This window comes from Struthio camelus, chromosome 12, assembly GCF_040807025.1.
Source record: "Struthio camelus isolate bStrCam1 chromosome 12, bStrCam1.hap1, whole genome shotgun sequence".
Lineage (NCBI taxonomy): Eukaryota > Metazoa > Chordata > Aves > Struthioniformes > Struthionidae > Struthio > Struthio camelus.
In genome coordinates, this window is record NC_090953.1 from 17,314,460 (window position 1) to 17,330,055 (window position 15,596).

General features: G+C 36.3%; 1 protein-coding gene across 2 annotated transcripts in view; it reads right to left on the bottom strand.

The window, feature by feature from the left end:
• Positions 1 to 1,944: 1,944 nt before the first annotated feature.
• Positions 1,945 to 15,596, bottom strand: part of ADAM10 (ADAM metallopeptidase domain 10) — a 53,370-nt gene continuing 39,718 nt past the window's right edge. For both annotated transcript variants that reach the window (XM_068959107.1, XM_068959106.1), the window contains exons 9-16: positions 12,901 to 13,064; positions 11,074 to 11,257; positions 10,096 to 10,246; positions 7,464 to 7,647; positions 6,186 to 6,294; positions 5,638 to 5,858; positions 4,723 to 4,849; positions 1,945 to 4,209 (exon numbers count right to left, since the gene is read on the bottom strand). In XM_068959107.1, the coding sequence (XP_068815208.1) occupies positions 4,115 to 4,209; positions 4,723 to 4,849; positions 5,638 to 5,858; positions 6,186 to 6,294; positions 7,464 to 7,647; positions 10,096 to 10,246; positions 11,074 to 11,257; positions 12,901 to 13,064 (1,235 nt within the window). In that variant the 3' untranslated portion in view covers positions 1,945 to 4,114. The remainder of the gene's footprint in view (positions 4,210 to 4,722; positions 4,850 to 5,637; positions 5,859 to 6,185; positions 6,295 to 7,463; positions 7,648 to 10,095; positions 10,247 to 11,073; positions 11,258 to 12,900; positions 13,065 to 15,596) is intronic.

Below are 15,596 nucleotides of genomic sequence, written 5' to 3' on the forward strand. Positions count from 1 at the left end.
AACACTTAGAAACGTTTCGGGCAATAGGATAAGTATTTAATAGCATTTAATAGTTCTATCACTTTCTTGGGTAAGAAGACAGAAAAAGGGATCCTAACTTTAGGGGAAAAAAGGTTTGAAAGCATTACTTCAGGAAAAGCAGGTGATCAAAGGTCAGAGATCTCTACAGAGTGTACTGAAACCCCAACAATGGGGATACTGCAGTTTGGAGATTAAAGTTTCGGGGGGGAGGAGGGGGGCTTTTCTAGTTCAACTGAAACAAGCCAGTATATCTTCAGATAACAAGCTTTTATAAAAGACTGTCAAATAGGAAAATAAGAGCAACAACATGGAATGCTTAAACTTAGAACGCTCTCGCAAATATGAAGCCACATATTAACTTTATTCTGATTTCATTTTTTAGGAATCATGTCCAAATATATCCCACCCCAGTATATTTGAAAGTCATTATTCCAATTTGTAATAACATTTAAGTAAAACCTAAACTGTAGCATAAGGCACTCACACAGTACTACAGTTTCAGACACAACATCACACGATTGAAGACCTACCCGTGATTCAAGCACTCAGAGCGGTGCCTCGCTTTGCGCTCACTGGAATTCTTACCGTCACACTCCAAACAGAGCCTAGACTTTGCAAGCAAACAAAACCCTACTCCTCCCAGACTAAAGCTTAGAATGACAAAAAACTGTTATGCTTTTAATCACCTCTGCATAATGCTGAACCTCCATTACTCAGAACTAAAAACTTTTTTTTAAAACAATTTTGAACATTAATGAAAAGGCAGACTACATCATTGATGTGCAGTCGCTACTGTTTTTGAAATAAGATACAATTTAATAGTTTAAAAGGAGTTTGTTACCCCCTTCTCACATTCTCACCAATTCTGACTATACACCCTTCTCCACAAAACAAAGACATTTAATGAACAAAACAGTAAGAAATATAAAATGATTAAGTGAATAGCTACAACCAAGGATTATTAGGTCAAATATCAGTTAACAAAAATAAAAGCTATACACGCATTCGTTGGTCTCCTTCAAAACACATTAAAAATATACAGAAAATTTGTGTTTTAAATGCTTAGACATGGATTTTCCTTTCAAGCCCTCTAAGTTCCTAGACAGACGTTTAATGACACTGATTTGCAGAAGGGCTCCACTTGAAACAATTTAAATACCTTTTGCCCTGACAGCGCTACAGAGGTAATGAGGGGAAGCACTTCTATATATACATATGTATAAAAAAAGGTCACAGGGAAGAAATACCGCTAGGAAGGAACTCTGAATATGCTTTGATTCTATCAAAGCATATGTTGCTCAGCTAGGGAAACAGATGTCTAAACAGGTCATTCTCAACAAACACCGCCCTAAGAATGAGAAAAGACTAGCTGGCAGGACTTGGCTTTTAAAAGCAGTCTCATTAATCAAGAAATCAACTATTCAATACACATAAAATACAGACAGGTATAATACAGGTTTTAAAATACCTTGTAAAAAGCAGATTTGATCCTCCTAAAAGTCTAATCCATCAGTTGTGCATTTTAAGTATTATACGTTAATCAGGATAATCCTCTTCAAAAATAAGCTTATTTCACAAGGTAACCATTCAGTAGCTCTGCTGCCAGGCTTGAACACCTCAACAGTAACTAGTTTCCACTCTGAGGACAAGAACAGAGGAAGTCTTATTCTGTACAGTGATCATACAAATATTTAAAGGCAATTTTAGGGGTTTTTCTTTAAGAGGTTACACAAACAAGTTTTCACTCTTGCATTTAACTTTGTGTTGCCGCAACTCAAGAGATGCACTGTCACAGCGTATGGATCATCCAATTACTTTCTGGTGTAAGAGTCCCTCCACAGTGAAAGGCAAGAGTTAGATGGAAGTAGAATCCCTACTCCTTTTTGCTTTCAGGGTTCAAAAAGTAAATGGACCTTCAGCAGATGATTTCATCAAGTCTATTTATTAATGCATTTCAAGTTTCAAAAAACCTTACATATCTTTGCACAATACTTTATTTTTTGCAATTTTAGTAAAAATTTCCAAAGTGAACAAAAAAGATACTGTATAAAACACAGTGGACATGAAACTGACAGTAGTATTCCATTTCATTTGTCTTGATCTTTCTTTTTGTTTTACCACATCTACACTTGCAGTGGAGAGTTCAGTGCACATTTCTCTGTTCAGAAAACATTTAACTTAGACTCAAAATAAAATAGGGCAGCATTTGTCTGCCAAAACCCTACCACAGGATAACATTACAGGCAAAAAATTTACATGTTCCAAAGTCTACCACACTCAAGAAGTTACTAAGAACTCTTGCTGAATAAAAGTCACCATTTTAGAAATGCAAACCCACTTCCAATCTTTGCACAGTCTTAAAACAAATGTATTTCGAATGGTTTAAAAGCAACTACATATACTTCTAACTAGTTAAGATCATTTAGAATTATTTATATAGTCTATTGGACTGGGGTTTCATGTACAAAATTTGTCTCTAAACCATGTACAAAAAGCTGTATTTTGAAAAAGTCACCACATACTGTACAAGTTTACAAGGAAGAGATCCCATTATATTCTGTAACATTTTTGGCCTTGCTGGCTTGCGTCACATTATGAGAATGATTGTGTAAACCTTATACTCTTAAACAAAACAAAAAACAAAACAAATAAAGGAAGCCTGTCCAACCCTTAGTAAATTTTCTCCTAAGCAAAGCCAGGAAAATTATAGCCATTTGCGCCTCTAATTAGCTGGGTGCTTTTGGAAAACAAGCAATAAATATATCACAAGCTTAAACATTTTGTAATGCCCCTTTCATCTCCTGCATAGCAGTAAGCACCTTAAGACATCTTTTGTTTTCTCTTTAAAAATGCCAATTATTTACATTCGCAATAAAAACTTTGGAATGGGACATTGTGCTGTTGAACTTCACTACTCTTACAAAATGTGTCAGGGAAAGTTGCTAGTCCTAACTACAATTTTAATTCTGCCACAGTAGCTGGGCAAACTACTCTACTTCAGTGGTTATCAATTAACAGTATCTTGCTGAAAAATTACGCAATTATTTGATAAATTAAAAAATTTTAAAAAATGCAAAACTACAGCTTTTCTTTCTTACCACATCCCTCAGAATCAGGAACTTAATGATCATACTGTAAGAATATTTGAACATCCCAAATAAACTGGCTGCAATTTTAAAACAAGTTGAATAACAGGCAGAATTTTCTACTAAAGCATGGAAATATTTCATCCAACTTATTCGTTATTTAACTGAATAATCAGACAAATTAAAAATATTTATGCTGAGCTACAAGAAATCAGACATTTATATAAAACAATTTTGAAACATTCTGGCATTAGCAAAGTTTGCACAACACCTGTTATACCTCTAAAAGAGCATTCAATCTTGTATGCTATGTCTTAGCAGCTGTTTGATAAAAGATGAAATGAGTGCTTGAAACAACTTTGATCATAAGAAAGCTGGATTTGATTCAAAACTGCTGTGTAAAGCATCACAGGATCCTTGACCATTATACACCATCATCCTCTGTTATCCTGAGTATGTCAATTAAACAGTAATTTCTTCATTAATAGAGGAAAAGTTTTATAATACAAAGAAACATCCATATTGCAATTCTTTTGTTTACAATTGCACACAAGTACGGGTGTATGTTAGAAATACATGTCTGCATATAACAACGTATATACATTGGCAAGTAACGTCTCCAATGTTGAGGTGGTCTAGCTTCCTAGCCTTGTCTGGCAGTTGAAAAATATATATTTTTTTCAATTCTTGAATAAAAGTTTTACTAGAGCCATATTTGCCTGCAAGTGAAGAAAATGCAGCAATGAAGAGCACAGAAGGGGGAAGAGAATCACGATACCCTAGGACTTTGTGCCGCTAAATTTAAAATACGCAAGAAAAACATTTTTCTTCTTTCTGAGCTGGAAGATTCACTCATTAAAGGTTAAACATCTTCACTTGTTTTGAGGGTATATCATGCTTTTTTCTTCTATTTTGGAGTTAGACTGGGGACAATGACTTATTAGGTTTTCTTTGGAGTGAGTTTTCCCATTGTAGGCACTAGGAAGAACCAAGGCAAAAAGCTGCAGTCAACGTCTCATATGTCCCATCTGATAACTCTCTCGGGGCCTTTGCCGCTGCGGTGGCTGAGCGGTTTGTTGTGGTCTCCTCCTTTTTAAAGTGCCTGTTTCAAAGAAAAGCATGAGTTATTAAAAAAGCAGAGAAGAAACAACGATTGCCAGAAAAGTAAGTTGCCTTGGCCTTGCAAGTTAGACATAACTCATTTTCTGAAAGGCTTCATATCTAGACCCGCAAGGTTTTAACTAGATGATTAGCACTGCATGCAGCATTGACAGAATACATTTGTTTTAAAAAGTCGTTATCTCAATAGTAATTCTTTAAACAGACCGATTCTCACAAAAAGTAGCACACCAACAGAAAATGAAGGAAAACCCAAGTTAGAAACACTCTTCAATGCTTTCTGTATTTTTGACGTGCATATTTTGTTGCAGGAAAGTAAGACAAGAGCTGCATTTTCATGAATTGTTCCACTGACGTGAATTCCATTTGTAGTTTCACAGTCCCAGACCGTGAACTGTAGGTCTCAGCACACTAGCGTCCCTGAAGGTTCCCTTTTGCAAGATTTTAGCTGAGGATAAAACGTTTCTCTATGAATGTAATTACTTGGTATACTTACCTGGAAGTGGTTTATGAGGAGGCAACTTTGGATTACTGCTTGGAGTATGAACACTGCATATCTTAATGAAACCAGCCATTAACATGATGAGGGCAATTCCCATAAGCAATACTGCCCACCAATGAGCCTAAAAACATTTAAAAAAAGGTTTTCTGTTTTTTCAGGAGTCTTTTTGGGGGAGGGGGAGAAAGGGAAGAGGGAAGGGGGACACACGATATAGGGGCGATTAAATATGGCTTTCCTTTTCCTTTTAAAAGCCACCCAAAAGCTATTCTGAAACATCACTAAAAAAACCCCTATCATTTTAAAGAAAAAAGTCCCCAAAAGTTTTACACAGAAAAACAAAAAATACTTAAGACTCATTCTATTAACTGAAAAGTATTTCTCACAAGATACTTCACTATCACAGAGTGATATAAGCCTAAAACAAATCAAAGGCTTACACAAAGCTGACTGACTGGACAGCTCCGTCATATGACGTTTCTCTGAAGCTCTCCCTCCCAATCCATTACTAGGAAAACATCATCTTGTGCAGTAAAAGAATAGAAGTACGCTAGTGGTCAATAAACTCAGTCGTCCTCCCTCACCCCCAAAATCAGAGCATTCAAATATGAATTGTAAAAAGGAGAAAAACCTCAGTTAATTAAAAATGTGAACATTAACACAAAAATAAGTAACGACATGAATAGAAGTACTAACACAAAATATTTCTTGTAAGGCACTGTATCCATTCCCTCCAGTCTGTCAGACTTCACTTGCTGCCCTCAAGGTGCTTATAGACCAACTAGTTAAAGCAAGGATTGATTGTATTTTGCAGAATGCTGAAGTACTGCGAATATACAGCAACATTTACCAGCTGTGAGTACTGATTTACAGGAATATTTGATATTAAACTGTTAAGAAACAAATACTTACCACAATCCATTCCGCAATATTTTCATATAGTTCCGGATTAAATATCGCTTTCTTTAACCTCGCTAGAGGGCCATCAGCATCTACTAGCCGACATCTCATAAACACATCACAGTAGCCTTTAAAATCATTACAAGGAGATCCAGGTTGCAAAGTAATAGTTTTATGATTAAAGTGTTTCTCCCACTGTTTAGAACCTGTACTTGCACATGTTGTTGGGTCCACTGAAAAGCAAAAAGTGAATACAATCAAATTAATTCAAAATATCATTGTAACAAAACATAGATGCATGAATACTTTAACAGATAATTGTGTATCTGTTCAAAACACTTATGAAAATGTTTTGACATGCTGTCAACCTGTAAAACAACAAAATGCATTGTTTACTTCCTACAAAATACAATGCAACGTCTATCTGAAATCAAGTATTAAGAAAACTCTGGTACAATCTCAAGTTAATAAAAAAACCTAAAATACAAATAAAAACCTAGCAGGAAAACTCTTCAGATATCTAGTGCTATAGACATGCTAAGAATTCACACAAATCTTACTTTTTCTCATGCAGCAGACATGACACAATTCTCTATCGTCCTTGCCATCGGAACTAGCACACGTACATTCCTCCAAGCCATACTTCTCACAGATAGAGCCAGCACATTGCTATTTGAGACAAAAGCAGGAGTACACAAAAATCAGTTTCAGATTTAAGCATACACTAGGAAAGAGACTAACTTTCAATAGCTGAAAGCACGATTAACAGGTATATGAAAGTGCTCAACACTTCCAACAACCAGCTTGAATTTGCTCTGAAGTTTATAAAACAAAAAAAATGATCAAATTAATCCAATTTCAGTATTTAGGCTTATTTGAAAATATTATAAAGGCAATTATGATTCTACACAATACTTTTTTTAAACACAGCTTTCTTTTAGAAATGGCAGGTGGCCCACAAAACATTTCTAGCACTACAATACACAGTGAAAGACGATTACTCCATACCATAGTTAGGAAAAAAAGGTGTATTCAAAATATTTTCCCTTAGAAAAATAATAGTAAAAAGTTAATGGCAGGAAAGATTCTGTATTTCATTCCACTGTAGGACAACCCCTCAAATTAAAAAAAAATAAAAATAAAAAATTATATCCATAAACTTATTTTAAAAAAAATCAAATAATTGCATAAAGAAGAGAAAATTTCTGTCTTTAATCTAACCTTAGATTAGTTCCAAAATTATAAACACAATTATTTGATTAAAAGTTGACCTGTAGAACAGAATGGCAACGCAAGTTACTACTCTTTAAAAGGATAACTTTCTCTTGTTTCTCCTTCCAAGTAGACTTAGATGGATTCGTAAAAGACTTCCCATTAACTTTTAATAGTGACTGCCATGGCCTCTGTAACAGAAGAAACCAATGGCAGTACAGGGTAATTCTATATGCTTGTACGTGTATGTATGGGTGAGGAGCTTTATATTTCCACTAAATCAAACTGAATGTGTATTTTAGCACATTAAATTTTCTAAGGCGACGAAATTACTTGTGAAGACTCAAGAACAGATAGAAATATGATGGAAAATGCATTTTCCTACTTTTACCAAAGCTTTAAATGGAATTTTCTTACATAGTAAATCTAGCTGGCTACTTGTTAACTACTTCTCCAAGTCTGGTGTAGCTTCACAGTTTAGATCAAAACCTAGGAATCAGATCTCCTTGTGAAAAAGAGACTGTATTCTTACACCATACTCTAAGCATTGAAACAGTACTGCTTCTTCGTGCAGTGCCCTGCAACGTGCAACTCTGCTGAGTTGCCCACGACTGTAAAAAACCTACCCCATTTAGGCAAACTTGGGTGTGCCTGTTGCAGTCTGTGAAGTTTGGCTTAGGCTCAGATGCTGGACAGAGCGCACTGACACCGTTACACATTCCTTCTTTCGCACAGTCAGAATCATTTCGACACTTATCAGTCTTCAGTTTGAAATTACACTGTGCAGTACAGCAGGGGCCTTGACTAGGGCTGGAAATAAACAGAAGATATGGATATAAAGAAAAGTGCAAACAACTTCAAAAGGGTTATTACTCCTGAAACCTATTCAAACATCCAACACGTTTTCGATTTGTGCTAGGCAAAGTGTGAATTGAAAAACATTTTTTCCCTCCCTTACAGTAACGAAAGGTTGCTGGCACTGAATTTCTGTAGAAATACCACTTACATTGTTTAAACAAACAAGTAGAAGAGACAAGTTAGAAGCTTTTACATCAGAAACCACAGTAAGCATACAGTCAAATTTTGGGAAGAGGAAAGATTTTCCAAGAAGCCATGTAGCTTAAACCAAGCAAGTCTCAGCATGACTGGTTCCCTCAAGACACTTAATACTCCTTTTTGCTATGGACATCAAGGAGTTTGAGCCTCTGATGGGATATACGCTACACATACCCTATCAAACTAGTGTACCTGGCATAACTGCAGGAAACAATTATTTCTTTTTTTTTTGAAGCCGTATGTGAGTACTCACGCCATTACAAGTAGCAGAAGAGCGTAGATGATAGGTAACTACTTGACTAGAGTCAAGCCACACTGGGTTCCTCAACCCAAGTTATTCTCCATCTCAACACCATTCACAGTGGGCTTTTCCTTGTTGTTATTCAGTGGACATCAGAGGATAACATTGGCCTTCTGCAGTTCAAGATCTCTACTTCAAACTACTGCATACTAAGAAAATCATTCTTTTATGTCACAGACAAACAAAAAAGACTAAGGGAACGCGAAAAACAGTTGGATAGCTACCATAGCTTTCCTAAAGTACGCTGTTATTTTAACATGTTATTTACACGATCCATTCTTACCCCTGGGTTTTGCTTTACGTGTCTTTGGAAACTTGGTACCATTTAATTTTCAATCTTAATAGACAAAACTGGGAAAAAAAGAATTATAAAACAAAGTAATGCAGCAATTCCCATTGAACACCACGCCAGCAGGGCATAAAGCTAGAACTACAGTTAGCTGAACACAAGATTTTTAGAAGGAAGCAAAGAAAGAAGGTGGCAGCAGCACCTGGTGTACTCAGAAGGAAACAGGTCTTCACCACAGGCACAGTACAAAGTAACATAAAAAAAATCTCAGAAATCACTGTTAAACAAAGACAACACAAGACCTTTCTTTTGGCAGAAATGACTAGATTTGCAAGAAAAAAAAAAAAGACACACAAAATTATTGCAACCATGAATTCACAGGAAACAAACCTTCTACCATGTCTACAGTATTAAACAAACATTTTCAAAGTAGATGTTACCCTTACTTCCGCCCACAGGTTGGCAAAGATTATTTTTTTAAGGCAAGAAGTTTAACTAGTTAATTAGAAAAAAATTGTGTATGTTGCATTAAAGATGGAGTTGTTTCAGACTTTTTTTCAGTTTTTTCAGTTTTTTTTCAGATTTTTTTCCCCCCTCTTCACCTTCGCCCAAGAGTCTAATCTGTTGTTCTATTTTCTGTCTGTCTCTAGAGCAGAACAAAAGCTCATGCCTTCCTACAAAAAAAAAAAATCCACTTAAGTTTTTAGATGAAGTAAAAAAAATTATGTCTGTTTTAAGCCACGTAACTGAAAGATAAAAGCTGAGTTACTTTAGTGTAGTATCTACAAGTGTTTCAAAAGTTAGTTGTATAAATCACTGTGTATACTGCACTGCCAAGATAGAAGGTGATATAAAAATGTAATTTTATTTATGAAGCAAGTATGGGGTGGGAGGGGGAATGATATCAATCAGCTGTATCCTTAAGTCATCTTCTAGATAGGTAATACCATACAAATGGCACTACGACTGCATCCGATTTCAGAATCGGTCGTGCAAGTCACTTAGTCTAAGTTGTTGACTATCTTACAGTGCACTTAAAAGAACTCCACCTGTATGGAATCACCACTCCCTTGAGAGTTCCCTCCTCATGAGATGTTTCAGTACATGCGATCATATAAACTTGTAATTATGTTCAGTATCAGCTTTATAAAAAGCTTAAAGCTGTAAATATCCTCCTTTAGACTTTGGGCAATTTATACTTTCTTGCAGATGCTATAAGAACAACATTCTGATCATGTTTTTCTCAACCACAAGCTTTTTGCAAAAAGCTTCTGGGCAAAACACTTCAGAAAAAAGTCAGAATTTCAACACACATACTGAATATTAAGATATATTAGCACTGTTACCATCAAGTGTCCCATTACGTTTTTTCAAAAGCTAGTAAACAATCTCACATGGCTACTAACCAAAAGAAAGCTGCAATAAGCAGCAAGAACTGCAAAGCATAATTGCACTAATGAACTAACTATATGAAGTATTTTAAATAAAACAAACACTTTAAGAACAGCACGTAAAGTGAGATTCAGATTCTAAAATCTACCAGATTCAGATTCTAAATCTACCAACAAATCTGAATAATTAAAAAGTGTACCATAACAGACATGTACAATACCTGCAGTGTTTGCCTGGTTTTAATCTGCATTTCTTATCTTCTGGCTGGTTTGCATCATAACAGCATTCGTCTTTACATTGGTCACTGTATCCACAATCACATTGCTCTCCTTGTTCTACCAGTCCATTACCACAGATAGGTTGACCAGATTCTGAAAAATGCCGTATATTTCAGTACAAAACAGTACAAAGAATATGCGAATAGAGGTACGAATATCAGCACTGACTTGCAACAGCATCCAACTAAGCGCAACTGACAAAGCCTGGTCAGGACGGGCTTAGTACAGACTAGGATTCAAATAAGCAAACTTGCACTACTGTTGTTCATCATCCAGGTTAGTCATTCCTACAATTTTGAGCCTCTGAGCACGAAGCTTCCGCTGGTAACTATGTGCTTTCCTTGTGTAATTTTTTGCTAAGCCTTCTCAGAGCAGGACCTGCTAGAGCAGCTTACCTGGGACCTTAATCCACTTGGGTTTTAAATATCTCCAAGGATGGAGACTCCACAACCTGCCTGGTCAACCTGTGTTCAGCTACCCCCACAGTAAAAAAGTTTCCTCTTACACTTCAAATGGGATTTCCTGTATTTCAATTTGTGCCCACTGCTTCTTGTCCTCTCATTGGGCACCACTGAGATGGGCCTGGCTCAGTTTCCTTTACTCTCTCCCATCAGGTATTCATACAGATGGATAAGATCACCCCAGCACCTTCTCTTCTCCAGGCTCTCAAGCTCTCCCCATACGTCAGATGCTCCAATCTCTTCATCACCTTTGTGGCCCTTGGCTGGACTCACTCCAGTATACCCATGTCTTTTTGAATTGGGGAGCCCAGAACCAGATGCAGTACTCTAGATCTCAAATTCAATTCTTTACTTATAGAACCTTTCAAGTAAACTGATCAGTAGAATAAAAATTAATTTCAAATTAAGCTTAATATGAATAATCTAGCCATGCTGCATTCAGGATGACTAAATACGTACCAACAAAACAATTATTTCTCTTTTTCTCAAGAACTTGGCTGATGTTTCGAATACTACAGATAGAGAACTTGTTGTTGTTAAGTTTGTCCCCAGATGTAGCTCTTGCATACATGATGTAATTGCCATTTTCTTTCTGTCCCAAGTTCTTGGACTCTCCTGGAGTGCATTCCATTCCAGAATCATGCTGCAAAACAAATATTTAATACTATGTCTGTCAAGGGAGCTTCTCTAATTTCTTGCTCTCTTTTTCTGCACGTGCACAAGAGACCTGATGCGGTTGCATTAATACAGGGAGAAGAAAAGGCTCATACAAACAAAAGACTGTCATATTCTCAAAGGTTTCATGGAACCTAATTAAAACAAATACAGAAGATAAAGCTTTTATGGATAGTGAAAAGCATCTAATTTCTAAGGAATAGCTTAAGTTTTAAGTGTTAGAATACTGTTAGAATATTTGAATTCTTGTGGACAGGTACTCCACTCCCATTGTGCATCCCAGAAGGGATACAAACTCCAGAAAGTTTCCATCTGATCATGAGTGGCTTTATGACCAAAGGCTGTAAGTGCTCTCTGGAATAAAAGCAGGAGGAACAACTGAAACGGTAGTTCATATTTTGTTTGTTTGTTCCAAGGGAGAGGTAAGGAGAACTTCAGAACAGAGCAGACGGTTTTTGTCCACCAGTGAATAGCTCTACATGATATCCAGCATGAAATGCATTTTAAAGTTGGTGTATTACCAATTATCAGACTGACAAAAATATTTTCTTTAGAGTTCATCTTAGTCTTAACCATTAATGCTGTTTTGATGCATCTAACTGCCCAAGAATAACCTACGTCTCCAAGAGAGGTAAATTTTAAAATTAGGTACGCTTGAGGAACTATACTTTTACTTACTACCCTGAATCAAATGAACTGATAGATAAATTAAATGAATCATCTTCAAAACTGATCCAAAGATGTTTCATTCAGTGGGATTAGCTTTCACATTTATGTGCCCATATTTTCAGTTACACTTGGAAGGCTTGTTCACACTTATAGCAGTTGTATTAGAGACTTTCTCAAGGCACATGAAATAGGCATTCATGTGTGAACATGTTCTGGAATAACTCATTATTTCTGTCGTATGTTGATTTCCATTTACTTCCAAGAGTAGAAAGCCTATATACTTAAGTTAAAAAACAAAGCAAAACAAAAAACTCAAATACTCCCTCCCCTCCCCCCCCCCCCACACACACTTTGTTCTCGTCTCCAACAACACAAAAAAGTCTCATGCTTTGGCTTGCCACAAAGAAATCATATCCCTAAATGACACGGAGACAGACTTTTGCTCTGAAATATTCTAGATATTTTAATCTACCGCACAAAATTTCTTAGGCAATCTTGCAAGAATAATGGAACACTAAAATATAGCTGGTTTTATCTTCACTTGTTGAGTTAGATATCTTAATCAGTTTTGCCTCTGATCCTTACTCCTCTCTAGTATCCACCACATTGAATTCTTATAAAATATCTTATAAAATAGCCTGGCCTTCAATAAAGAAACAGGAAAGTTTTAAGGAATAATAATATACTCACTTTATCAGAGAACAAACTAGTAGAAATAGACAATTCACAAAATATACTGTGGCACCAGCGCTGCAATTACAATACTCAAAAAGCCCTACTGCAGCAACCTGGCTTTTGTTTGTACGTATTATATGCATGCACACAGACACATGCAGTCATGCATGCATTTTCCTTCTTTATCAGAAACAGTAAGAACTGGATTCACAAATCACGCCTTCCAAAACGTTTGAAATCAAGGAACAGTTCAATAGTAATACTCACAGGGGAACCAAAGTTGTGTCCAACCTCGTGAGCAAAAGTGATGTGAGAAACCTTAGGAGGAACATGAGAGCCGTAGTTCTGAACAGTGATGATTCCAGTGTTCAAAGATTTCTTTTTACCATCAGAATAGAGTTTGCTCTTTTCACAGATTCCACCAGAGCTCCCTGCATTTGGACAAAAGTGTAATAGTTCAGGCATTTAAGAATAGTAGTACTGTGTTTCTTGTTCTAGATGTCAGCTGAAAAATAACAGTTTGTATACACAGGAATATCAGTGGAAAGAAGCATGTATTTCAAATGCAATTATTTTCGGTATTAACTCCTCATTGGACACTTATGAACTAAGGGTGCTTCTGTGTAATTTATGTTAACCCAGCTTTTAAAGTAGATTAAATTTATCTGCATTAATGCAGAGTCATTCATACAGTAAGTTAGCTGCTTCAGAATAGCTATTTCAGTAAGAGCTATTTTGGGTTTTCACAGCTTGGATAAGCTCTATCATACCTGCAATACAAGACTAGCAGGGTGTAATGTCCAATGCTGGTGCACTCAGCCTACATCCCTGAGCTTTCTCCAAGTAAAAAAAAGGCAGGAAAAACACAGAAAATGCTTTCTCATAACAAGAAATTATAAAACATTCACAGATGTTTGTAAAAAATGCCTAAAATTAGCTACATATCCTTGTCAGCAAGGCTGACTCATTTTTCACCATATAACTTAAAAGCTGAAAACGGTTTTGATGTGTGGGTTAATCAGATACATATTTAAAAGGTCAATCAAGTGCATCACATTCACTGTTTGCAAGAGTCTTGACATTGTGACTTGAATTTTACTGCAGTTTCCTGTAACTGGAGTTTGTACTGAGCCAGTGCAAGTGTAAAATACAGCTGTTCTACTGCTAACATAACTGGTGTCTAAAATACACTTTCCTTGTACAGGAAAGAAGTTTCCTCGCTTGTTAAAGTAAAATTTCAGTTTAGTGAAATATCCAACATCCAAATTTTCTCCCAGAGCAGCTGCACACTGCAGTAGTGATAAAATCTCAGACTTGTGCATCTTACAAGTCAATGAATAAAAGTAGTACAAAATTATATCTATTTGCATTAACACATAAGAGATCTTTAAATACTAGACTACTCAAAATTACAGTCTTTAAAGAATGCTTCAGGTACATACCCCTTTTAAGATATCTCTCGGCCATACATCTAAATATTTGTCATCTAGTCTTTAGGTTATCATTTTAAAAGCTATATAAAACCTGAAGTTTAACCTATTTAAGTTTGTGCATTAAGCATGAACATCTCTCAAAACCATCAGATTTTCCCGAGCTGACCTTTTTCTGGGAGCAGTGTTTATGGAGTTCACACTCTAATTCATCCTGTGCTCTCTTCTCAGCCTACACGCTGGACTAGTCAGCACGGATCCAGTGTCTTATTTACACAGGCCCCCTCTGGATTAAGTTTCCTACGGTTCTTCCACAGTCAGTAAGATTACTCCACACAGGTTCCTCTAATTTATTCCACTAGTGGGTCAACTGACCTGTAACCCTCTGAATATTCTACTAACGTTTATTTGGAACACTTCAATCTCCTAAAATGAAAGAGACACAGAGACTGTCATACCATGACACTCTTCCACTTGCTCCAGTATTTTTTTTGGCCAACACATGCTGCAGAGAAAGTACAACAGGAGACAAAGAGAAGTTATAATGTAATGCCCAAAGCTAGCCCTCATAGAAGGGCCTAACGTTTCTTCCATAATTACTCTATTAGAGCTCTTGATATGTTCTTTAAAAGAGTCTGGATGCTTTTATGAGAATAAGACTGTTCCTTCTGAATTTGGGATTCTGATTTCTGTGGAAGTTTCCACAATTCGAAATTTGTGCTGAGCTACGATTAAAGAATCTATATTTACTTAAACTTAAGCGTTAGGAAGTTAACATCAGATTCACGCTTGAGTAACTTGATTCAAGAGTCTCATTCTTTTCCTGCCCAGACTTTCTGCCCAGCTCTCCCCTTTCTCAGCTTTAGTAGAGAAAGGCCTTTCAAAGTAGTAGGCCTTTGAAAAAAAATGAATCTTTATGTTCTAGTCATTCCTCAGCTTTAATTTTAAGCTTTTATTTAGGCTGAAGTTCAATTTATTTCCAATTTGGGGGGGGGAGGGGAAGGAGAGAGAGACAGACAGACAGATAGACGATGCTTGTCTCATCTCAGTGATCTCAACCCAGCCCTCCCTCCTCAAGCTATTTTCCTAAAAATAAGAACCAGCGCAGGGGGAGGGAGGGTGGGGAGAAAGAGGAATCCACAAGAATTAATTCTGTAATAAAGTGAGCAACACACTTCATTAAAGCAGGAACCCCAAATACTCTGTTTTTAAAAAAAAAAAACCACTACATTTATATTTTTACTTGATCCAGTTAGTTCACAAAGACTGAAAATACGGAATTGTTGAAGCTCTTTAAAATGATATTAATTTGTGCACTGAAGAACACCTAGGACACCTAACAGCATCAACCTTTATTTTAGCTGATCAGGGCAAGATCTGTCATTCAAGCAGTTAATCTGCCAAATTTAAATTACATTAAAGTTACAAGTTATCACCAGAATTTCCACATCTGTCGAAAGCTTCCTCAGGTTGGTAAGAACGCAATTATCTCAATAAATACCACAACAAATACATAGATTAAGTTTCTTTGGT